Raw genomic sequence first — 24,317 nt, forward strand, 5'->3', positions numbered from 1 at the left:
ACCCCGGCGGCTGGCGGAGCCAGTAACATTCCGACAACCGAAGGGGCCCCCGGCTAGTGAGCAGGGGCTCCGTCCGTCGTGGGAGAAACGGGGTGTGGGGAGAGCGAATGAGAAACACCGGAGAGGGCCGAGGCGACCGGGGGGAGGGGTGGCCAACCCCAACCCCCTTACACATCGGATACCCCGGTACCCGAGACTATAAATGGTCACACAGAATCCCAGCTGACCAGGTCTTCCTAGAGCCCCCCTCAGAGAGAGAGGGAGGGAGGCTACAATGGTTGTCATGACAACCGAGGAGAGCCCGGCCAGACCCCCTCTTACCGCGCGGAATGGAGGGAAGGGAGTGGGGTAAGGCGCCCAGAGGGACACGTGATCGAGGGTGGACCAAGGTGCGGTAGCAACACAACCACTAGGCAGAGACCACGTGAACCCAACTGTACCAATAGTGGATGAACACAAGGAAGAATCCTAGGTACTGGGCGCCTAAAATAACACTGAATAATGTAATACTAAATAAATAAATACATCATAAAAGAATGGAATGAACACACGAGTGAGAGACAGGAGTCCAGGAGAAGGCGAACCGATACGAAGACCAGTCGACTACTCGGAGCCAGCCGTGCCGATGAAGAGCAAAAGCTGGGATGCTGGACTAGGGGAAGCACAGTATAGCCCTAAATACCAAAACCAAAGAGATAACTGGGTAACAAAGGTATGGGCTGTGAATTCCTAAATTCTAAAATACGATGTAATTAAGAAGATGAACGCAAAATAAGAGCCCATGAAAGGAAGAAAGACGTCCCAGTATGGAAGACTGGGAAATCTTAACAACACGAGGCGGGCTCATGGCCACCACGAGTCAACCGGGTGACCGTATATAACCTAAAACACGGAAAATACTGGTCCCTGGAAGACAAAAATACAAATATTTAACCTTTCGGGCACTTAACTTAGCCGTGGCGATAGCAGCGCGTTCCATCTTGGAGAAAATCCCCAAAAAAGCGATCACAACACAAGTGAGAAAAAACGCGTGTGTATGCGAAGAGCTAAGATAAAAGGATGGCCACTAGAGGCGCTGCACTCCGCTTGGCATCGGTATTAGTAGTAGTAGCGGGCGCACCACCCTTTGGGATCGGCTCTCTCAGGTGGGGGATTTTGATGTGGGAAGTTCTAAATGACAAGTGGTTCGTGGTAGTGGTCTCACTCGCCCCTGTTACCATACCGACACTTCTTTTATAGAGTGAGCGAGTCAGTTATACTGACATCTTCTTGATTTTATTTTTTCTCTGGTATTTATTAGGTTATTTACCTAGAAATAATGAACTTAAGGATTATTTCACAGGCCGACACGAACTGAGCCCAGAAATATTATTGATAGGTTTGAATGGAACATCCTAAATGACCTATAAAGCAGTGACCATTTCCCTATTCTAATAACCACGTTGGGACATACACCAACTCCTCCTATTCAACGTTATATGTACATAATACAAATAAAGCTGACTGGGATAAGTTTAAATTTTATATGGGCCAAGAGCCTCCCTTCAATTATGTATTCACAAGATCATGATGAAACAAATGATTTCTTTGTAAATTTCATAAAAAAAACCAGCTGACAAATCTATGCCTCTAACGAATGCCCGACCATTGAACCACTCGGTCCCTTGGTGGTCAGACTCTTTAACCCAATTAATAAATGAAAAGCATGCAATTGGAAGAAAAATAGAAACCTTAAATAAAAGAGTTAAAAATTTAAGTACTAGTCCCCTAATGTCGGGAAATAGATAAACAAACTCTTTGATATAGCCATAGAAATCAGTATTCTGAAACCATATTTTAATAAGATATCTGCTAAATTCAGAAAAGAAGCAATAAAAGGCAAGATACTTTCATGACAAAAATATGTATCTAGCATATCAGAAACTACTTCATTGTAAAAGGTGTGGCAGAAATATAGAAAAATTAATGGCTCATATAGCAGACCTGCCAGACATGCATTAATGCACTCTCAAATATTATTGGACGCATTATTGAAAACATAAGCAGCATCAATAATTTGGATGCCCACTTTCGATCCATCAAAAGAAAAGACGAAGCAATTCCATTGAATTTTGAGGCAGTGGAAGATATCCTCTACAATAAAAGATTTACTACAGATGAGATGGAATTTTCATTATCAAATTGTAGTCCAGCAGCCCCTGGTAAAGCTGATATAGATTTTTATATGATAAAAAATCTGGCCCCTTTGGCTAAGGCCTATCTGTTAGATTTTTATAATCATCTTTGGACACAACATCTATTTCCATAGGCATGGAAACATGCAATACAGTGATCCCCCCGTATTCGTGGGGGATGTGTACCAGACACCCCCATGAATAGTTAAAACCCGTGAATAGTTAGAACCACCACTAAAAATGCTTATAACTGCTTATCTTGAAAGTTCAGATACCAAATAACATTCTACTTCAATTACGTATACCTAAAATTACTAACTTATTACTGTATTAATCTTTGAGGTTATATTAATATCATTTCAAAGTCATCTTAAACATTTTTCCATTAAAAATATATACCTACAGCCAATAACAGAGAGAGAGAGAGAGACCATTGAATGGCAATATCATATATCTGACCATCAAGAGTGAAATTATGAATTATTCCTGAGAGAGAGAGAGAGAGAGAGAGAGAGAGAGAGAGAGAGAGAGAGAGAGAGAGAGAGAGAATATAACTCCTAGACTCCAACTCCTTCCCCTCCACCAATACGTATATTAAACTGTCATTTACTCCCCCGCCCCCCTTCCTCCAAGTGGATAAAAAGACTGGGAATCGCTATTTTGTATTAATCTTATCAATATTTGAAAATTAGTTATAAGGTAAAAATCATTTATTTATATTACAAAACAAATAAACATACGTAAGTAAAAAAGAGAGAGAGAGAGAGAGAGAGAGAGAGAGAGAGAGAGAGAGAGAGAGAGAGAATGTTATTGTTTAAACTCATTAAACTTAATATTATTTGAAAACTAGTACTGTATATTATTATTTCACCATAAAATGTAGTAATGCCCTAAAGATAGCACTGTATACATAAACCTCCATGCCAAACAGAAGGCGAGAGTTACCACTATGACATGCGTATCTCATGTGGAGAGAGAGAGAGAGAGCGTTATCCTTATTCAAAAGTGAAATGGATAGATTATTGTATTTCTTTAAAATACTATCACATATGAATTTTAAAATTAGTTATATTATTAATATTATTATTAATATTTTCACATAATAATAATAATATTAATAATATAACTAATTTAAAAATTCATATGTGATAGAATTTTAAAGAAATACATATACACATGTACCATAGAAATTCTCTCATCTCAGTAAAAGAGAGAGAGAGAGAGAGAGAGAGAGAGAGAGAGAGAGAGAGAGAGAGAGAGAGAGAGAGACGAGAGAGAAGGGAGAGAGAGAGTTATCGTATTGTGAAGAGGAAACGGAAATGTTATTGTAGTCAGTTTCTTTAAAAATGCTATCACATATGATTTTGTAAATTACAGTTATATTATTATAATTATTTGAAAATATTAATAAACATATTATACATACATGTACCAAAAAATCTCTCATCTCAGTAGAGAGAGAGAAGACCACATTCCCTCCCCCCCACCTCCTGTCACATTACTTGATATATTTGACAGTTGTTGGTCCTCAGTTTGGTACCTGGAGTTCGAAGGAAAGATGCGTGAAGACTGGGATTTTCTTCATTCTTACATAATTTTTTTTATTTATAAACTAAAATCTTACTAATTCACTTTAGTATTTTCTTTAATGAATTGATATTATTGCCGTTTACATTAATATTGATGTTTAAAAATTAGTAAATCATTTATTTATCATACAAAAAACATACATCTCTGTAGGAGAGAGAGAGAGAGAGAGAGAGAGAGAGAGAGAGAGAGAGAGAGAGAGAGAGAGAGAGAGTTATCCTTATTTTGAAAGAGTGAAATGGAAAGATTATTGTAGTATTTCTGTAAAATACTATCACATATGATTTTTGTAATTACAATTATTATTATAATTTAAAAATATTAACCCTTGAACGTTGAGCCAGTATTTCTGAAAGTGTCTCCCGTATGCCGGCGGCGTTCGGGAGTGAGCGCTGAAGCGGAAAAAAGTTTTTTTTTTTAAATCACAGCATGCTTAGTTTTCAAGATTAAGAGTTCATTTTTTGCTCCTTTTTTTGTCATTGCCTGAAGTATAGTATGCAACCATCAGAAATTAAAAAATTATCATTATCATATATAAATATTGGAATATATGACGGCACGAAAAAAAATTTCATATATAATTGTATACAAATCGTGCTGTGAGCAAAATGGTTAAAGCTAATGGGTCGTTGTATTGTACACTAAATTGCGATAATTTTGGTATATAACAAATTGTAAAACGATCAAATCAACACAGAGAAAATATTATCACAATATGATGCATGAATTTGTAATGTGCGGACGTAAAACAAAGTTGTTTTCAAAAATTCACCATAAATCGAAATATTGTGCTAGAGACTTCCCGTTTGTTGCAAAATGAAGGTAATTGATTGAATATTACTAGAATGTAAGTTTTGTAGCATACAATTGCAGTTTTTGACCATTTCAGTCGAGTTAAAGTTGACCGAAGGTCGAATTTTTTCTATTTATCGTTATTTATATGAAAATATTTCAGAACTGATAAAAGCTACAACCATGAGTTTTTTTTTTATTCTACATGAAATTGCGCACATTTTCGTATATAAAACTTTATGTAACGGCTAACATAAAACGGTGCAAACATTACGACAATCTAACGACAGAATTTCTGATTTTTTCGGCAGAGTTACCGCGCGGACGTAAGGAAAAGTTTTTTTCCAAAAATTCACCATAAATCGAAATATTGTGCTAGAGACTTCCAATTTGTTGCAAAATGAAGGTAAATGATTGAATATTAGTAGAATGTAAGAGTTTTAGCTTACAATTGTATTTTTCGACCATTTCAGTGGAGTCATAGTTGACCGAAGGTTGAAATTTTGGCACTTATCGTTATTAATATGAAAATATTTCAAAATTGATAAAAGCTACAACCATGGGTTATTTTTTGTTGTATTCTACATGAAATTGGGCACATTTTCATATATAAAACTTTATGTAACGGCTAATATAAAACAGTGCAAAAATACAACAAACACAACAAAGTGACGGAAGAATTTCTGATTTTTTCGGCATTGTTACCGCGCGGACGTAAGGAAAAATGTTTTTTTTCAAAAATTCACCATAAATCGAAATATTGCGCAAGAGATTCCAATTTGTTGCAAAATGAAGGTAAATGATTGAACATTACTAGAATGTAAGAGTTTTAGCTAGTTGACCGAAGGTTGAAATTTTGGCACTTACCGTTATTTATATGAAAATATATCAAAACTGATACAAGCTACAACCATGGGTTATTTTTTGTTGTATTCTACATGAAATTGCACACATTTTCATATATAAAACTTTATGTAACAGCTAATATAAAATGGTGCAAACATTACAACAAACACGATATTACTAGAATGTAAGACTTTTAGCTTACAATTGTGTTTTTCGACCATTTCGGTCAAGTGAAAGTTGACTGAAGGTTGAAATTTTGGCACTTATCGTGATTTATATGAAAATATTTCAAAATCTGATAAAAGCTACAACCATGGGTTGTTTTATTGTTGTATTCTACATGAAATTCCACACATTTTCATATATAAAACTTTATGTAACGACTAACATAAAATGGTGCAAACATTATGACAATCTGACAAAAAATTTCTGATTTTTTTCGGCAGTGACCGCGCTGATGTAAGGAAAAAATTTTTTTTTTTTCAAAAATTCACCATAAATCGAAATATTGTGCTAGAGACTTCCAATTTGTTGCAAAATGAAGGGAAATGATTGAATATTACTAGAATGTAAGAGATTTAGCTTAGAATTGCATTTTTCGGCTATTTCGGTCGAGTCAAAGTTGACCAAAGTTGAAATTTTGGCACTTATTATTTATATGAAAATACTTCAAAACTGACAAAAGCTACAACCATGGGTTGTTTTATTGTTGTATTCTACATGAAAATGCGCACATTTTCATATATAAAACTTTATGTAACGGCTAATATAAAATGGTGCAAACATTATGACAATTTGACGAAAGAATTTCTGAATATTTCGGCATTGTTACTGCGCGGACGTAAGGAAAAAGTTTTTTTCAAAATTTCACCATAAATCAAAATATTGTTCTAGAGACTTCCAATTTGTTGCAAAATGAAGGTAAATGATTGAATATTACTTGAATGTAATAGTTTTAGCTTACAATTGGATTTTTTGACCATTTCGGTTGAGTCAAATTTGACCGAAGATTGAAATTTTGACACTTATAGTTATTTATATGAAAATATTTCAAAATTGATAAAAGCTACAACCATGGGTTATTTTTTGTTGTATTCTACATGAAATTGTGCACATTTTCATATATAAAACTCTATGTAAGGGCTAATATAAAATGCTGCAAAAATTACGACAATATGACGAACTAATTTCTGAGATGTGTCGCTGATGCTTTTTAGTGCGAAAAGAAAGAAATTCCCGCATGCGCACCTGGGTAACGCTTGTAAACAAAACAACAGCTTGATCCCAGCATCCCTCAAGGCGCATGATTCAAAATTTTTTCACTAAGTAGGCCTATAACTATTTTTCCGCGAATATTTATAAAAACTTTTTAGTCGTCGACGTATTTTACGTCAATTAAGCACCCAATAGGCGTTCAAGGGTTAATAAACATTATACATACATGTACTATAAAAATCTCAAATCTCATTAGAGAGAGAGAGAGAGAGAGAGAGAGAGAGAGAGAGAGAGAGAGAGAGAGAGAGAGAGAGAACGCTCCCTCCCCTCCCCTCCTGTCACATTACGTGATATATTTTATAGCTGTTGGACCTCAGTTTGGTACCTGGAGTTCGAAAGAAAGATGCTTGAAGACTGGGATTTCCTTCATTCTTACATAATTTTTTAATTTATAAACTAAAATCTTACTAATTCACTATAGTATTTTCTTTAATGAATTGATTGCTCTTTACATTTATATTATTTGAAAATTAGTAAATCATTTATTTATCATACAGAAAGCATACATCTCTGTAAGAAAGAGAGAAAGAAAATTATTGTTATTATGTGATATCATTTAATCTTATTAAACTTACTTATACAGTATTGATCAATATTAATATTTTAAAATTAATAATCATTTTTGGATCATAAAAATGTATTTAGTCATGAAAATAACATAAAAATACACTAATTTAGGAATATTTATCGTCGGAAAAAACCCGCGAATAGGCGAATCTCCCACAAATAAAAGGTAGATAAGGTCCAGAGAGAAATCCGCGAATCGGAAAACGCGAATACGGGGGCCCCACTGTACTACTACAGACTAAGGATATTCTTTGAAATCACCCACTAAAATGTCCACTAAACATTCTGCTTCTCCTAAGGTTTCTGGCAAAGAGGCCCTTAAGGTTAATGACAAATAAGGAGAAAGTAGACATGATTGTTATGTTAAGAGAGGGCAAAAGTCATAGAGAAGTAGCAGCTCATTATGGCAGGACTGAAAATGCAGTCGCCTCTATTGAGAACAAGTATGAACAGTGTAACATACTCAGGGAGGTCATTCTTGTAGAAGAACCCTCTGCACTATTCCAACAGCTAACCAGGATTTGAAGAAGGCTTGTCAGTACAAATTGATCAAGAAAGTCAGGCAGAGAGAGAGAATTTCAGTGGTAATTTTGTTTTACAGTATACATACTGAGCAATTTGTGTTTTATTATGTGTACAGTACTTTACAATGCATTCTGTGTTATGCATAAACATACTAAATTATCTTTCTTGTTGTTTATAAGCATATTTAGTGGATACAGTTATGCAGTATAGATATGGTAGAGGGAGTAAAGGGCAGTGCTGGATTGACATCCGTTATCTAATAGGGGTCTGAGATGCATTAATCCAGGTATGAGAGAAATTACTGCATATATTATTCGTGCAAAATAAAAGAATGCCACACATTTTGAGTGTAGAGGGTAAAGAGATGGCAAACATGAGAATTTATTTCAGTAAACACTTGACATTTAACACCTGAAGCACTATCATAAGCAAAGTACACCATATTCTGTTGAGGAAAATGTACAGTAAATGCTCACTGATGGGAGAAAATAGATGAAAAACAGGAATGCATCAGTGAGCAAGTAAATTGTGGATCATAGAAATAAAGTATGGGTTAAAGTTCTGTAAAAGGATAGCACTGCATAACTTGAATTGATGTTACAAATTTACAAGTAGAATTTTTTTTCACCAGGAAAGTGGTGGTGATGTTCGTGTCTGTAAGATGGCATTTCTACAACTACATGGTATTTCTAATGGAAGAGTCGATCGTGTCCTGCAAGCAGTTGCCTGTAAATCTCCTTATGCTCTTCAAGTGAGTATTTCATTTTCACTGTTTATCTTGGTGTTTATCTGTCATTTTCTTGTCAAAAGTTTGAAAAAATATCTTGAAAATAGTATATACAATATTGTCCTGAAACTTTAATTTGTATCCTAAATGTCAAATTAGTCCTAACGGGTACTACTTTTGCAGACTGTTAAGGATCATTTCAGAGGCTAAACTCTTTCTTTCTCTCTTGTCCATTTTGTCTGCTTTTGGAACTTTGGTGCCAGTTGGTCCTTATTTAAAACAAAAATTTTAATTTTATTATGCAAAAATTATCTCATGAACGTTTCCTTAAGAGATGAAAAAATGAAGAGGAAAAGCAATCTAAAACAGTGTAATAAGGAAAAATATATAGAAAGCTAATACAGTACATAGAATTATGGAGTTTCATCACCTCCCATTTCCCAGAGGCCCCCCACATGATCAGTCCCTTCCACTCCAGTATATCTTAAATTGTGGTATGGTAGATTGTGAGTAGAAGTACGACATGAAGGTAATTGTGAATATGTTGCTAGGCTTCAAAGCAATATCGCTTTACTCTTAGTTAGGACCAAGACAGACAAGGATGTACTTAGTGTTGTTTATGTGCTATGATTCTTATTGTAATTTTACTGCTCGTTCATCTCCTTACAATTCAGAATTGATGATTGTGAGTTATCTGGCGTCACAACTACCAGGGTCACCGACGCCGATTACAATTCAGAATATCTACTCCAAGGCAACTTTTATGATTGCTGTATGCAAATATATTTGTGATCACCATGTGCAGCTTTTGTAAGCCCTGCAATATTCCCCCTTGTTATCATCATTCTTCCATGCAAATCATAATGAACTAGGTGTGCATACAAAATGTAATGTACATATTCATCTAATACCAAGACAATACATATTTTACATTATAATTCTCTTAGATTTTTCAGAATGAACATATCTTGACGCTCACTGTTGGCTGAAGCTTTGATCTTAGCACTGAATCACTATAAGAATGTAATTACCATTATAAGTATAATTTGAGCAGGGGAATTTGATATTACAGAAGTGACAAAGGTAAACATGAAAATGATGGATGAAAAATGAGAATTTAAGATGGGGGCCTTTGTGATAATGGGATGTGATGGAAGTGTATTATCTCTGTGTACTGTGTTGGTTTTCTAAATACTTTCTCTTATTATATTGTTTTAGATTGCTTTTCTTCTTATTTATTCTCCCTAAGGACATGTTCATCAGATAATTTTTGCATTAAAGTTTCAATTTTTTTGTTGCAGAAATAAATGCTATGATTTTAATAAGTGTGCAACTTTCTAACCCATATAGTATTTTGTAAGGGCCATCTGGCTCCAAATGTCCAAAAAGAGAGAAGATAGAGTAGAGAGGGAGAGGGAGAGTTTAGCCTTCGATTGGACCCTCATCAGTCTGCAAGTGAAGTAGTACCACCTTTGAATAATTTGACATTTAGGATGTACTCTTCCCAAAGGTTACAAGCAAAAGTAGCTTTTGAAAAATGTATTGTACTGTATATATGTAAAACTGGTAAATTGTGTAATTTTCATATTAGTGAAGCATTAAGCCAGCTGACTAGATACTTCCATAAAATTTACAATTTAGCTTCAGTGTTGCAAGAAAATAAAATATCCCTTACTCTTACGAAGTATTATCATCCCTTGTGTAATGAAAAACTTTTAAAATTCAACATTTAACATTTTTCTTGGTTCACACAGGATCGTAGGGGCCATCACTCGCCAAAAAATAAAACTAGGGAAGAGGATGTAGAATATGCAAGTTCTCATATGAGGTCTTTTCTCAAAGAGTATCCAAGTGAAGCAGGGGAAGGTCCTAATAAATTTTGTCTTCCACAAGACTTCAATATACAGAAAATGTACTTGATGTACAAAGAAATGTGCCTACAAAATGGGAAGATACCTGTTGGTTGTTTTGTTTACAGAAAAATCTTGAAAGAAAGGTAATTAACTTTCATTTTAGATATTTCACATTGCATTAATAAATCATATGTTTGTCACAGATAGTAACTCAATGGAATACCAGATATCTAACATAAATCATGATTGGCTTAGGAGTTGTTAGGTATATTCTACCTGATCTTTGCAAAGGAAGAATAACATCTGAATCTTCTTACCACAGATATATATGAAACAGTAAACTTATGGAAATTTAGACCAAGTTCATATGACATTTTACGCTTGGTTGTGTGTATTGTGCAGCTTTGCTTTTAAGTCATACAACATGATTGCATAGGATTTTCTTCAAAATTTACAAACTGGCAACATAACATGCTCCATATTTATCTATTATAAGATGACTAACCAGACGCTTCCTGGGAAATCTCTGATTACAACAGATAAACACACTCTCTCTCTCTCTCTCTCTCTCTCTCTCTCTCTCGTCTCTCTTCTCTCTCTCTCTCTCTCTCTCTCTCTCTCTCTCTCTCTCTCTCAAGATAGTTGCTTCTCACCCTCCTCCTTCCTATTGGAGCTAAACTTGGACTTAGGGTTTCAGGAGTGTCACTATTGATCTCGGCAGCATTTTTTTCTGCAAGATCAAATGGCATAATTATTTCAGCTTTTGTGATTCTTGTCTGTCTCAGAGTCGGATTTCATTGTCAGTGAAGTTACTATTCAAGCTATGATATTCATTCTGGGGACCTTTTACAGAATAAATCGTGTTTGTTCCTACACAATATACAAACTGCCAGTCCTGTACAATAAGAATTACAGTACTCCTCACTTCTACATGGGGGGGATAGGGTCCAGAGCCTACCACAGAAATGCAAAATCCGTTGAAATACAAAAATCCTCTCTAAAAATGCTTATAACTGGCTTATAAGTGTCAAATACCCTGTACGTACCCCTTAAACTAAAACGCTTAAATTATCATACTAAAGCAGTTTAATATTATTTCAAACAAAAATACAACCCAAATCATAATTCCAACACATCCACATCCTAAGTCATCTTAGATTAGCACCCTTTTACAATTGTTACGCCCTGAAAATGCTTATAACATAGATTTACCAATTTTAAAATATTAATATTAATTTTTGATACATATTAAATAAATCTGTCTTACGGCACGTTTGAAATAAAACTAATCAAATTACCCTTGTACTGTATACATAAGCATAGCAGTTTCTTTCATTGTACATTTTATTTATATAATGGTAAAAACATTTGAAATGATCACTAGTAATTGGGTTTTCTGGGCTCAGTTCGTGTCGCTGCGCGAAATATCCTTTAATCCATTATTTCTAAGGTAAATGTACTAACACATACCAGAGAATAAATAAAATAAAGAAAAGGTCAGTACTACTGACTCGCTCACCCTCCAAGAGGGTGTCAGTATGAACACTATGGCGAGTGAGACCACTACCACGAACCACTTGCCAATAGAAATCTCCCACTACAAAACCCCCACTAGAGGGGAGCCGACCCACAGAGTGGGCAGCAACTACTACTACTCCATCCCATGCTGCCGACTGCTGCGCCTCTGGTGGTCATCCTTTTCAGTTAGCGCAACGCGTACACACATGCCCTTTTTTGCTCTGTGTTTTTTGTGCCCCTATCTTGGATTTATCAGTCATGGAGCGTACAGCCATCGCAGCAGCTAAGTTAAGTAATCAGTTGTTATTGCTATTTGGTTTTTTCCGCCCTTGAGTCAGTATTTGCCGTTTTTTAGGCATAAATACGGGCTCTTGGTCGGAAGCATGGCAGCATGGTTCTGCCTCGTGGCGGGTTCGTTCTTGGTCTTCCATACCCAGAACCTTCCCTTATTTCCTTACGCTCTATTGTTAGTTATCTATTTTATGTTAGGGGTCCAGCCTACTGGGTTTATGTCATGCATGCATGTCTTCTTCACCTTGCGTAGGCATCTTCCATCCAGACCCTAGCCACAGCTCTTAGTATCGGCCCCGGCTAGCTTTGAGTGGTAGACTTTCTTTCGAGTTAGTCGTACACTCCTGGATTTTTTTCTCCTACTGATTTATTTTCTTTCTTTACGTTAAGTGATTTTTTTGATTATTTATGTTTAGGTTAGCCTACGGCGTCTGGCATTTCACGTAGCCTAGGTTATGGTATTTCTTGGTATCCACCACTATTGCTTCCGCTCTTCAGTTCGGTTGCTTCTCTATAGCATCTCTCTGATTAGTTGGTTGCTTTATCCTAGGCTATATTGTGTCATTGTATTGCATGTTACCGCTCCGTGGTCACTACGTGATCACGGAGCAGCCAGGCGCCTGTCCAGTCACCTCCTCCCGCTCTTCCATAGGGCCGGGGGGGCGTAGGGTTGGTCTGTCCTCGCTCGCTCCACATACCCGTGCCTGCCTCCCTCTCTCCCTAGGCGGAGGGAGTAGGGGGGGCTGGACAGACCCAGACTGGACTCGACCGCTCTCTGGCTTCACGGCGCGCTCGGATGACTAAGGGGGGGGACTGGCCTTCCCCCCTCCGTCGTTACTCCGTCGCTCCGTTGCTAGCTCGAGTCTGTTTCGCCCTCTCGCCCTTTCCCAGCTTACTGGTGCTCTTTAATTTACCGGAGCTCCGGCATCCACGTGGAAAGGTGCTAGTTCACCCTGGCGGGCGGACTGCAGGCGTACAGTTGGTCTTTCCTAACCACCCCGTCGCGCTGATATCGCGACACGAACACCGCCGCGCACCGGATTTATTCCGGTATTCTATGGCTTTAGGTTTAAGTATTTAGTATTTAATTTAAACTATAGTAAGTTTAATTTAAGCTACCTTAAGCCAAATCCCTCCGTTACCTACTCACACCGGATCTCTCGGGGGTTAGGGGTTCTAGCCTATTCAGGCGGTAAGGGAGGGGTTATGCCCAAAATTTTTTCGCGCTCCGGCATGCAGCGGAGTTCTTTTAGCCTCTAGCCTGTAAGTGATATCTTTTAGGATGCTCATGTATCTTTTCACTTACAGACCACCACTGTGAGCATCCAGGATGCAATGCCATGCTCCAGGACCCCTGTGGGCATGAAGTCTGCAGATCCCATGCTCCATGCGCGACTCCGCACGGGAACCTTCAAGTCTGGTTTCACGAGACCTGCACTAGTTTGCTACGATCTGGTGAGCCAGCTCTTAGACGGGGTGTTAAAAGTGGGGGGGGGGTCAAGTTATTCCCAACTCCGTTCGCTAATCCCTACAAGGTTATAGTTCTTAAGTTTAATTTTAATCTCTTATTTTAAACTTAAGCTTGTTTTATATGGGATCTCGCATCCCCTATGTTTTTAGTCTAAACCTATTACTTAAGTTTTAATCTTAAGTTTAAACTTAAAAAACTAACAAATACCCTCTCTTCCAGGCTCCCGCTGTTAGAGACCACCGCCCTGGCAACCCTGAGGGCTTGGGTCGGCGGTTTTGGCAAGAACGCCGCCAAGGGACAGCCCTACATTCTTGAGAAGAGGTTGGCTGTCCTGATCTTCCCCGGCGGCAAGTCAACGGGTTACGTCGACCCGGCAGAGGCAGCCCCGACTATGGCGGCGATTCAGCAACAGCTCGCCGCTTCGTTGACTGAACCAGGCCAGGACATCTCGTCGGAAGTCGCGACACTGGATCTGAATATTGAACCAATGGTAGGTGTTGACGACCTGTTGGTCGAGGTAGGTACGTTGGACGCCCAAGGGCTTCCCTTGGGCGCCACTGGGTCTTCTACTCCTGCTAACTCTCCAGCTTCCTTCCAAGGCTTTACAGGAGCTGAGCTCCTTTATACTTCTCGATTTGCTTCCGTAAGACCTAAGGTCAAAGGACAGACGGTTGAAAACCCTAAGTGAAAACTGTCGTAAAAAGACGTCGTCGTCGTCCAAAAAAGAGTGACGTCGTCGGCGTCAACATCTCGCAAGTCTCCGGCTACGAACCCCGGAGCAGAGAGGTCTAGAGCTTCTGGGTCCGGCTCCAAATCCTCAAGGAGTAGGTCTTCCAAGGAGAGATCACATACTCCGGCGGAGTCAGCCGTTTCTCCTCTCCCCTTGGTACCTGTTCAGAATTTTTTTTTTTGTTACCCAACCACCTCCGCAGCAGCTCCGGCTTTGGATCCCAATGCTGGTCTGTTACAACACATGGGGGATTTGGTCGGTTCTCTCAAAAATAGTATGGAGCAGATGTTCTCCGGTTGTCCGACAGGATCACCTCCCAGGATAACATCATCGCCGAACTGAGCCAGGCTCCTCTAGCTACTCCCCCACCTTTCGGCACAGGTATAGCTCAGCTTCCACCTCATGACTCTCTGCCTCCGTTCTCTATGAATAACCCACCCCTGGAGGGTGGCGTCATACGCCCCCTTCCAGGACGGGCTTATTTCTATTCCGGAGTGTGGAACTCGAAGGATTGAGGACTTCGAGTTCTACCCGGAGGATCTACAGCCGCCGTTCATTGGCTACGCCAGACTCACTGATGCAGCCATGACGCGAGATGACAAGGTCCCTAAAGAGACAGTCCTCTATTCACGTGACCAGGCTCAAAGAGAATGGCTCAGGTGCTTAGAGGACATGGATTGTTCAAACACGAAGATTCAACCCTTTAAGAGTCCCTTCACCATTTTCACAATGGAAGAGGGAACTCCGCTTCCCTTCCTTACCAAGATCGCTACGTTCACTATCCAGCGGCCCAAAAGGGGGAGTCGTTACCGCAGCTAAAGGAAGCGGACCCCACATCTCCTTGCTTCCCTCAACCGGAGAATTGTGGGAAGACCTGCCCAACACTTTTCGGCGGGCAAACTCAAACCAGACTGTGCTATGGATCCAGTTTGGTGAGAAGCTGCCTAGACTTCCGGACAGCCTTATTCAGGCGGAGTTTGAGGCCAAGTCTAGGCTAGCCAGGTCTATTAACACCATGGCCATGACAGAAGTGGCTACCATTGCTTACGGTTCCGAGCCACTATTTAAGCTTATCACCAAGTCACTGACTCAAACGGTACAGTCTGACATGTTTGAGTTCGCCACAGCCAGAACGAATTGTCGGAAGCATGTCCTCCAAGAAGCAACTATTCGGCATGAACCGAATAAGTTGCTTTCATCAAAACACATCGTGGGGAGCAGACCTCTTCCCCGATGGCAATGGTAAAGGAGGTCCAGGCGGAAGCTACAAGGCTTAACCAAAGCCTTAAGGATCGTTGGGGTCTCACTGCAAAGAGACGCCAAGACCAAGCAGTGAGGGGTAAGGCTCAGAGGAAACCCAGACGTTTCCAGCCTTACCAAAAGAAACAGCAACGCTTCGCCCAGCCTGTTTCGGCTGTTCCGTTGGTGCAGGCGGCCCAACCCTCTACCTCCAAGGCCCAATCACAGCCTATCTATGTGATTTCCCCCCAGCCTCAACCTTCCACCTCTTACGCTGTCTCCCAGCCTTCAACCAAGTGTTCGAAGGCCAGGCCTTTCAGCAGTATGACCGCTCGGGTGAGGGGCAGGCAGAGGTAAGCGATCCTTCGTCAGAGAGGATCAGGAAGGTCCCGTTAATAGAGGAAAACACTTCCGGGGAGGCCGCGGAGGTTACCAGCAACAATGAGAACTTCCAGGTAGGAGGGAGGCTGTTTCTCTTCCGCCACCGGTGGGGATTCAGCAAATGGGCACAAAGTATTGTGTCGAAAGGCCTGGGTTGGAGTTGGGTGGCGAATCCGCCCCCACCCAGACCTTTCCTTCAACTTCCATCCAAAGAATTGACGGAGTATGCGGAGGACCTCCTTCAGAAAGGAGCAATAGCGAGAGTCAACAGATTAAAGTTTCAAGGGCGCTTGTTCAGCGTTCCAAAGAAAGGCTCACAAAAAAGAAGGGTAATCTTAGACTTGTCCCGTTTAAACTTGGCCATTCGCTGCGACAAGTTCAAGATGCTCACCATTCTCGCAGGTGCGGACCTTACTTCCCCGTGGGGCCGAGTCACCACCTCTAACAATCTTACAGACGCATACTATCATATCCCTATTGCAAGACACTTTCGCCCTTATCTGGGCTTCAAGATAGGAGATCAAGCATTCTCCTTCAAGGTAGTTCCCTTCGGTCTGAACGTGGCACCCAGGGTGTTCACGAAGCTGGCGGAAGTGGTCGTCCAACAACTAAGGTCGCAAGGGATCATGGTAGTAGCGTATCTCGACGATTGGTTAATTTGGGCTCCAACAGTCGAGGAATGTCGCAAAGCAACACTGAAAGTAATCCAGTTCTGGAATATCTAGGGTTCAAGATAAACAGGACAAAATCGAGACTCACTCCGGATGTCAAACTTTCAGTGGCTGGGCATTCAATGGAATCTATCCTCCCATACTCTGTCGATTCCATCAGCCAAGAGAAAAGAAATAGCGAAGTCAGTAAAAGCAATTTCTAGGACACAAACTTGCTTTAAGGAGAACCCAGGAAAGGATTCTGGGTTCACTCCAATTTGCATCAGTGACAAACATCTTAATGAAAGCCAAACTGAAAGACCTAACAGAATCTGGCGCTCACGAGCAAATGTCAGGTCCAGGGACAAATTATCATCAGTCCCACAGATTCTGCGGAATCGTCTACGCCCTTGGTCAAAAGTCAAGAACCTGTCAATATCAGTACCCCTTCAGTTTCCTCCTCCGGGGATTACCATCCACACGGACGCTTCATTAAGCGGCTGGGGAGGATATTCTCAGTTCAAGAAGGTTCAAGGAACCTGGTCACCCCAGTTCCGTCAGCTTCACATAAATGTACTGGAAGCAATGGCAGTGTTCTTGACTCTAAAAAGGTTACGTCCGCCAAAGAACTCCCACATAAAGCTAGTTTTAGACAGCGCAGTGGTAGTCCATTGTGTAAACAGGGGAGGCTCCAAGTCACGACATCTGAATCATGTCATGGTAGCCATCTTCTCCCTGGCGGACAAGTTCAGTTGGCACCTCTCCTCCACCCATATAGCTGGAGTGAGAAACGTCATAGCAGATGCTCTATCCCGATCAGTTCCTCTGGAGTCGGAATGGTCACTGGACAACAGTTCGTTCCAATGGATTCTCCGGAGGGTTCCAGGTCTACAAGTGGATCTATTCGCATCCCAAGCGAACCACCAAACTCCCATGTTATGTGGCCCCCAACCTGGACCCTCTGGCCTATGCCACGACTCCCTGTCCCATAGACTGGAACAACTGGGAGAAGATTTATGTCTTTCCTCCAGTGAATCTTCTCCTGAAGGTACTGAACAAACTCAGGACGTTCAAGGGTCAAGTAGCTCTAGTAGCCCCAGACTGGCCGAAGAGCAATTGGTACCCTCTCATTCTGGAACTGGGTCTTCGTCCTCTTCGGATTCCCAATCCCAGGCTCTCCCAGTCAGTACAAACGAAGACTGTGTTCGCTTCCTCAGGAATTCTCAAAACCCTAACTTTATGGACTTCATGAAGTTTGCGGCTAAAAGAGATGCGAATATTGATCCTCGAAATATTCTTTTCTGGAATCTGATAAAAGAGATTCAACTTTGAGACAGTATGATGCTGCAGTCAAAAAGTTAGCAACCTTCCTGAGAGAATCAGATATTAGAATCATGACAATCAATTCAGCTATATCCTTTTTCAGATCTTTATTTGAAAAAGGCTTAGCAGCTAGCACTATTACGACAAACAAGTCAGCCTTGAAAAAGATTTTTCAACTCGGGTTCAGCATAGACTTGACAGACTCTTACTTCTCGTCTATTCCCAAGGCTTGTGCTAGACTTAGACCTTCAGTGAGGCCTACGTCAGTATCGTGGTTCTTAAATGATGTTCTAAAGCTGGCTTCAGAAACAGATAATACGACATGTTCATTTATAATGCTCTTAAGAAAAACTATTTTTATTAAGCTTGGCTTCAGGAGCTAGAATTTCAGAACTGTCGGCGTTATCCAGAGATCCGAATCATATTGAATTTCTTCCCACAGGGGAAGTTCTACTTTCTCCGGAACGTAGTTTTATAGCAAAGAATGAAGATCCTTTGATGAGGTGGGAACCGTGGAAGGTTGTACCCCTTCCACAAGATGTTTCTCTTTGTCCAGTATCGACCTTACGAGCCTTTCTGTCCAGGACATCCTCATCCTCGTCGGGTCCTCTCTTTAAGAGAGAAAAAGGTGGTACTTTATCTATTAAAGGTATCAGGCAACAGATCCTGTACTTTATTAAGCAAGCCAACCCTGATTCCTTCCCTAAAGCACATGATGTCAGGGCAGTTGCCACCTCAATTAACTATTTCCAACACATGAATTTCGATGATTTAAAAAAGTATACCGGATGGAAATCGCCGACAGTATTTAAGCGTCATTACTTAAAGTCCTTGGAAGCTCTGAAATTTTCAGCAGTTGCGGCGGGTAACATAGTTTCCCCCGACTCTGCCTTAATCTTTAGTAGAAGATCCAGTTCTCCTTTCTACCTATCTCACCCAACAGTTTGTCTATACCTGCCATGTTCATCTACGTTTACCTTGAGTCTTAGCTGCTCTTATGATGGTATAGTGGGTGTCCCTTATTTTTTTGCTAGGGTCACTCACAATTGATTGTATATAATGATCTCTTGGATGTGATCCCCTTATTTTTATGCTAGGGTGACACATCTTATTTACAATGGTTACGGGTTTTGTATACTAAGTCATATACATTTCTTTATTATATTATTGTCGAAGTTTGTTCTATTCAATTTATTATTATAATTGCTTTAATTACTTTGTACATATTAACTATACACAGATGTTAAGCTCAACATATATTCCATGTAAGCCCTGTATATATATGTTAAATTTAAGTTAATTTTAAGAAATATTATTAACCTTAAGTTAATTTTAAGTAATATTTCTATTCTGTATCATTGTGTATATGTATATTTATTAGCAATTATATTTCTTCATTTTATGTTATCTTTTATTGAGACCTTTTTTGTCTGTTTTATTTGTTCTTTACAATCTTGTGCTATTTCTCTGGTACGATTTCGCACAGCGACACGAACTGAGCCCAGAAAAGGGATTTTGACGTAAGGAAAAATCTATTTCTGGGCGATTGGTTCGTGTCGCCAGCGAAATCCCACCCTGCCCATCCAACGCTCAAGATTGTCTGCTAACTTCAGGATGGCCACCAGAGGCGCAGCAGTCGGCAGCATGGGATGGAGTAGTAGTAGTTGCTGCCCACTCTGTGGGTCGGCTCCCCTCTAGTGGGGGTTTTGTAGTGGGAGATTTCTATTGGCAAGTGGTTCGTGGTAGTGGTCTCACTCGCCATAGTGTTCATACCGACACCCTCTTGGAGGGTGAGCGAGTCAGTAGTACTGACCTTTTCTTTATTTTATTTATTCTCTGGTATGTGTTAGTACATTTACCTTAGAAATAATGGATTAAAGGATATTTCGCTGGCGACACGAACCAATCGCCCAGAAATAGATTTTTCCTTACGTCAAAATCCCTTTTTTGTAGAGCAAAACTGTTTATTCACTAATTACTGTATTTTTTTATTAAGAGTCTTACCGAGCAATTATTCAGCTGTAGGATTCTAACGCACGGCAAACTAACTTTCAAATTTTCCAGTGGCGCCGCCATCATCAGTGCAGGTAACTAGTTATCGCCCACCTTCAGTAAACATGTATGACGTCAACACACCTCTTCAATTGGTTTTCTGCCGGTTCCCAAGTAACATAGATAGCTCTGTGGGCTTTCTTCTCGTATATTTTGGAGAGTTGTTTGCCTGTTCATGGAGTATTGGTGAAATACAAGTTTTTCAGTGTATTTTTCAAGGAGTTAGCTTAGTTTAGTTACTTTTTGGGATCATTTGCTGCCTTAAATTTTCTCGATATGTCAGAATTCTAGTTCATCAGGAGTGAGGTTTTGTGCAGAGGGCTGCAAAACTAGATTAGTTAAGGAAATTTATGACCCTCACTCCAAGTGTACTAAATGTAGGGGGCAAGAGTGTTGTAAAGAACTGAGGTGTTCTGTTTGTCAGGAGTGGGATGAGGAGCACTGGAAACTTTTCATTTCTCATAATAAGAAAGTTTTACAAGATATCATAATAAGAAAGTTTTACAAGATAGGAAGAGGAAAGCAGCCATTAGGGCAAGATAGTAAGGTTTTACGTAGCTCTGCCTTCTGCCCCTGTGTTAGTGGATTTCGCTACTCCTGCTTCTTTCTCCTATTCAGTCCTCCGACCTCCTCTCTTCCAACTCATGTACCAGCTTCCCATGTTGCAGTTTCCAACACCTTTGCCAGCCTCGAGTCAAGGTTTGAGAGGAGATTTGAAATTTTGGCTAATATGTACTGTTATTGAATTAGGTACCTCCATGAAGTTGCTTATGGAGAAAAGTGAAATAGTGAAAAGTGCAAATGCAAGTGAAGTGTTCCTGAGGGGGTGGCTGTCCGTACCTCCAGTTCTCGTAGACAAAGGTCACTGCTCTGCTCCCCCGCCTCATGGAGAAGACATACCGGAGGTCCAAGGGAGACTGGGGGGGTTTGCCCACGGGCAGTCGCTCCCTCTGTCAAACTTGAAGTGTCGAGTCAGGTTTCGACTGAGCACTGTTGGAAAGGTGTCTCGATTGGTGCTGAGTTGTTGGACTCCAGTGAGTCGCCGTCACTGCGTGCAAGACGATGGCATAATTCTTGGTCCTCCTGCCCTCTGAAGAGGCCTTCAACTGCTGACGTTTCCCCTCTCCTTGTCAAGAGATCAAGGGATATGCTTTCCAGTCCGCGCCCGTCTTATAGTCATGCGGATCAGACATACGAAGGACATGATTCGACTAGCAACTCAGTGAACTCAACTAAGAGTCGACCGGTGCGGATACCTGTAAGGCGTACGCCTGCTCGTCAGTCGAAGCAGGATTCTTCGACTCCTGGTCCGGACTTTTCGTCTGAATTGAGGCAAGAACCTGCATCGTCAGTTCAACCCCAACCAAACGAGTTAACTTGCCAAGAAGACCTGGTGTTTGCTCCGTTTCGACAACACTGAGGAGTTATTGTCCTTTTTCAAAGGGAAGAATCTGCCTTAGAGGAAAGAGGAAGTGACTATGTCGCCTGCTCCGTCGGAGGTGCTTGAGCAGGACACAGGAGAGCTCGAGCAAAATGAAGAGCACGAGCAAGGACATAAGCAGTTCATAGTAGTAGAGAAGGAGTCGGGTCAGGTTGCGACTCAGTCTCCGACTGCTTACGTGTCCTTAATGAGGTTCCTCTTGGACTGTTTTCCAGAGTGCTTTTCTCCTGCCATCCCTTTGTCTCCACTGTCAATCTTCATGATGAAGAAGAAGAAGAAGCAAGCAGAAGAACTCCTGCCCAAGCTAGTCCTTTTCTCTGCAGCTAGGAAGGCCTCATGGTTGGTAGGTGGTTAGCGACCAAGAGAGACCATGGTAAGGCGTCTTTCGCCTTCCCTCCTTCCTTGCTCATTAACAAAAGGTATCACTTCTACATCACCAGAGAAGCTCCTTCCCTGGGAGTCTATGCCTCCTCCCAAGGAGACTTCTCTGCCTTGGTCGACGCTAATAGGAGAGCGGCCTTTTCAGCGGCAAAGACGTTCTTTGCTTCGTCCGAGATAGACCACATGGTTCGTAACCTATTTAAGGTCATAGAGATCTTCAGTTTCTTGGACTGGTCGCTAGGAGCTTTGGCAAGGAAACTAGAAGGCTGCCCCTTGCTTTCCAAGGATCTGTGGGAGGACTGGCTGGGGTTGCTTTCCTGCTCTGACAAGGCCATTTGGGATGGAGCGGTTGAAGTAGCTTCTTTGTTTGCGATGGGCATGTTGAAGAAGCATGAGCTGTGGTGCTTCCTTTACCACCAAGGGAGTCACCACTGTAAAGAAGTCAGCCCTACTTTTTGCTCCCCTAGACAAGTCACACTTGTTTCCTCAAGACACAGTTCAGAATATTCTGTCGGATCTAGAGAAGAAGTCGACGACAGATTTACTGGCTCAATCTACGAAACGGCCTAAGCCTGTTGCAGCTGTGGTGCCTCCTTCCAAGTCACCGTTGAAGAAGCAGCCCGCCAAATCCTCTTCTAGGTCAGTAGTTAAGACCGAGAAAAAGTGATGTTCCCTCCCTTCACACACCTGTAGGTGCCAGACTGCACCAGTTTTAGGAGGAATGGAAGAGCAGAGGTGCAGAAGCCAGGGTCACAGAAGTTTTATGCCTAGGCTACGCCATCCCTTTCGTGGAAAGACCTCCTTAGCCAAGGTTCCCATCAGATTTGACGGCTTACTCCGTAGGCTTGAGGAAATCAACGACTCAGCGATGGGCTTGTACAACAGGCTGTTTGTAGTTCTCAAAGCATCAGGGGGGCTGGAGTCTTGTGTTGGATGTGAGTGCACTGAACCAGTTTGTGCTGAAAACCAAGTTCAAGATGGAGACTCAGAGTTCTGTGCTGGCGGCTCTCAGTCATGGGGAATGGATGGTATCCCTCAACATGCAGGACGCCTACTTCCATGTCCCAATTCATCGGGACTCAAGGAAGTATCGCTGCTTCGGCTTTCGAGACAAGATATTTCAGTTTTGGGCTCTGTGCTTCGGCCTTTTGACAGCACCTCAAGTTTTCACAAGGGTTCTAAGCCCCTTGGGGCAGTGGCTACATCTGATGGGCATCAATGTCTCGATGTATTTGGACAATTGGCTTCTCCGAGCTCCGTCGGAGGACCAGTGTGCGAAGGACCTAGAGAGAGCTCTCTGCCTGACACATAAGTTGGGCATTGTCAAGAATATGTCGAAGTCCCAAGTCATCCCTTCTCAGAGAATTCTCTATTTGGGGATGACTCTGGACTCTGACTTTTCGGGCTTTTCTGCCCCGAAAAAAAGTGGAGTAGTGTCTGGCGACAGTACAAATGTTCCTGCACAGCTCGTTGTACTCAGCAGGGCAGTGGATAAGCCTACTGGGGACGTTGTCCTTGGTAGAGAAATTTGTGAAACTAGGGACGTTACACTCGAGGACTCTCCAGTTTTACCTCAAAGCGAACTGGTGCAGGAATTCGCAACCAGATTCCACAGTTTTCATGATTACGGAGGAGATAAAGAGCGATCTAGCTTGGTGGGACTTGAGAGAAAGGCTTCAGGAGGGTGTGTCGCTCCTCCCTGTGAACCCCAGCCTACAGTTCTTTTCAGACTTGTCGGACGCAGGATGGGGCGCTCTGCTTTTGGATCGCAAGGTGTCGGGGGTTTGGACAGAGTCCCAGAAAGCTCTTCACATCAATGTCAAGGAACTCCTGGCTGTCTTCCTGGGCCTTCAGAAGTTTGTTCGTCTGGTAGAAGGTCGAGTCGTAGCCACTCATGGAGACAACTCCACAGCCCTTTTTTACATTCGGAAGCAGGGGGGGACTCGCTCTTTCACTTTGTTCTCAAAGGCATGAGAACTTCTGCTCTGGGCAGAAGAACATTGGATCCAGCTCGTTCCTTGTTTTGCTCAGGGGAAGATGAACATTCTGACAGATGAGCTCAGCAGAAGGAGGCAAGTTCTGTCATTGGAGTGGACATTGGACATGGAAGTTTGCTGGGATCTTTGGAAGGTTTGGGGAAGACCAGCCATCAACTTGTTTGCGACATCCAAGAACAACCATCTGCAACTGTTCTGCTGCTCCCCCATTCCAGATCTAGCATGGACAGTAGATGCAATGTTACTAGATTGGTCGGGTCTAGATGCTTACACGTTTCCCCCCTTCGGGATGATCAAGGAGGGCATAAACAAGGTGAAGAGCCATCTAGATGTTGACTTGACGTTGGTAGCCCCATTTTGGCTGAGGAATGAGTGGACATGTTGGTGGATTTTCCGAGGCTACTTCTTGAGAAGAAGTCGCTGCTCAGACAACCGCATTTCCACTGATTCCATCAACGGTTGTCTGCGCTTCAGCTAACAGGATTCAAACTGTCAGG

General features: G+C 41.5%; 1 protein-coding gene across 1 annotated transcript in view; it reads left to right on the forward strand.

Annotated features, from left to right (window-relative positions):
* The window catches only part of LOC135196955 (uncharacterized), a 158,330-nt gene that overhangs the window by 99,519 nt on the left and 34,494 nt on the right, over positions 1-24,317 (forward strand). The window contains exons 5-6 of the mRNA XM_064223805.1: positions 8,398-8,517; positions 10,248-10,489. Coding sequence (XP_064079875.1) covers positions 8,398-8,517; positions 10,248-10,489 — 362 coding nt within the window. The remainder of the gene's footprint in view (positions 1-8,397; positions 8,518-10,247; positions 10,490-24,317) is intronic.

The sequence above is a fragment of the Macrobrachium nipponense genome, chromosome 18, assembly GCF_015104395.2.
Source record: "Macrobrachium nipponense isolate FS-2020 chromosome 18, ASM1510439v2, whole genome shotgun sequence".
Classification (NCBI taxonomy): domain Eukaryota; kingdom Metazoa; phylum Arthropoda; class Malacostraca; order Decapoda; family Palaemonidae; genus Macrobrachium; species Macrobrachium nipponense.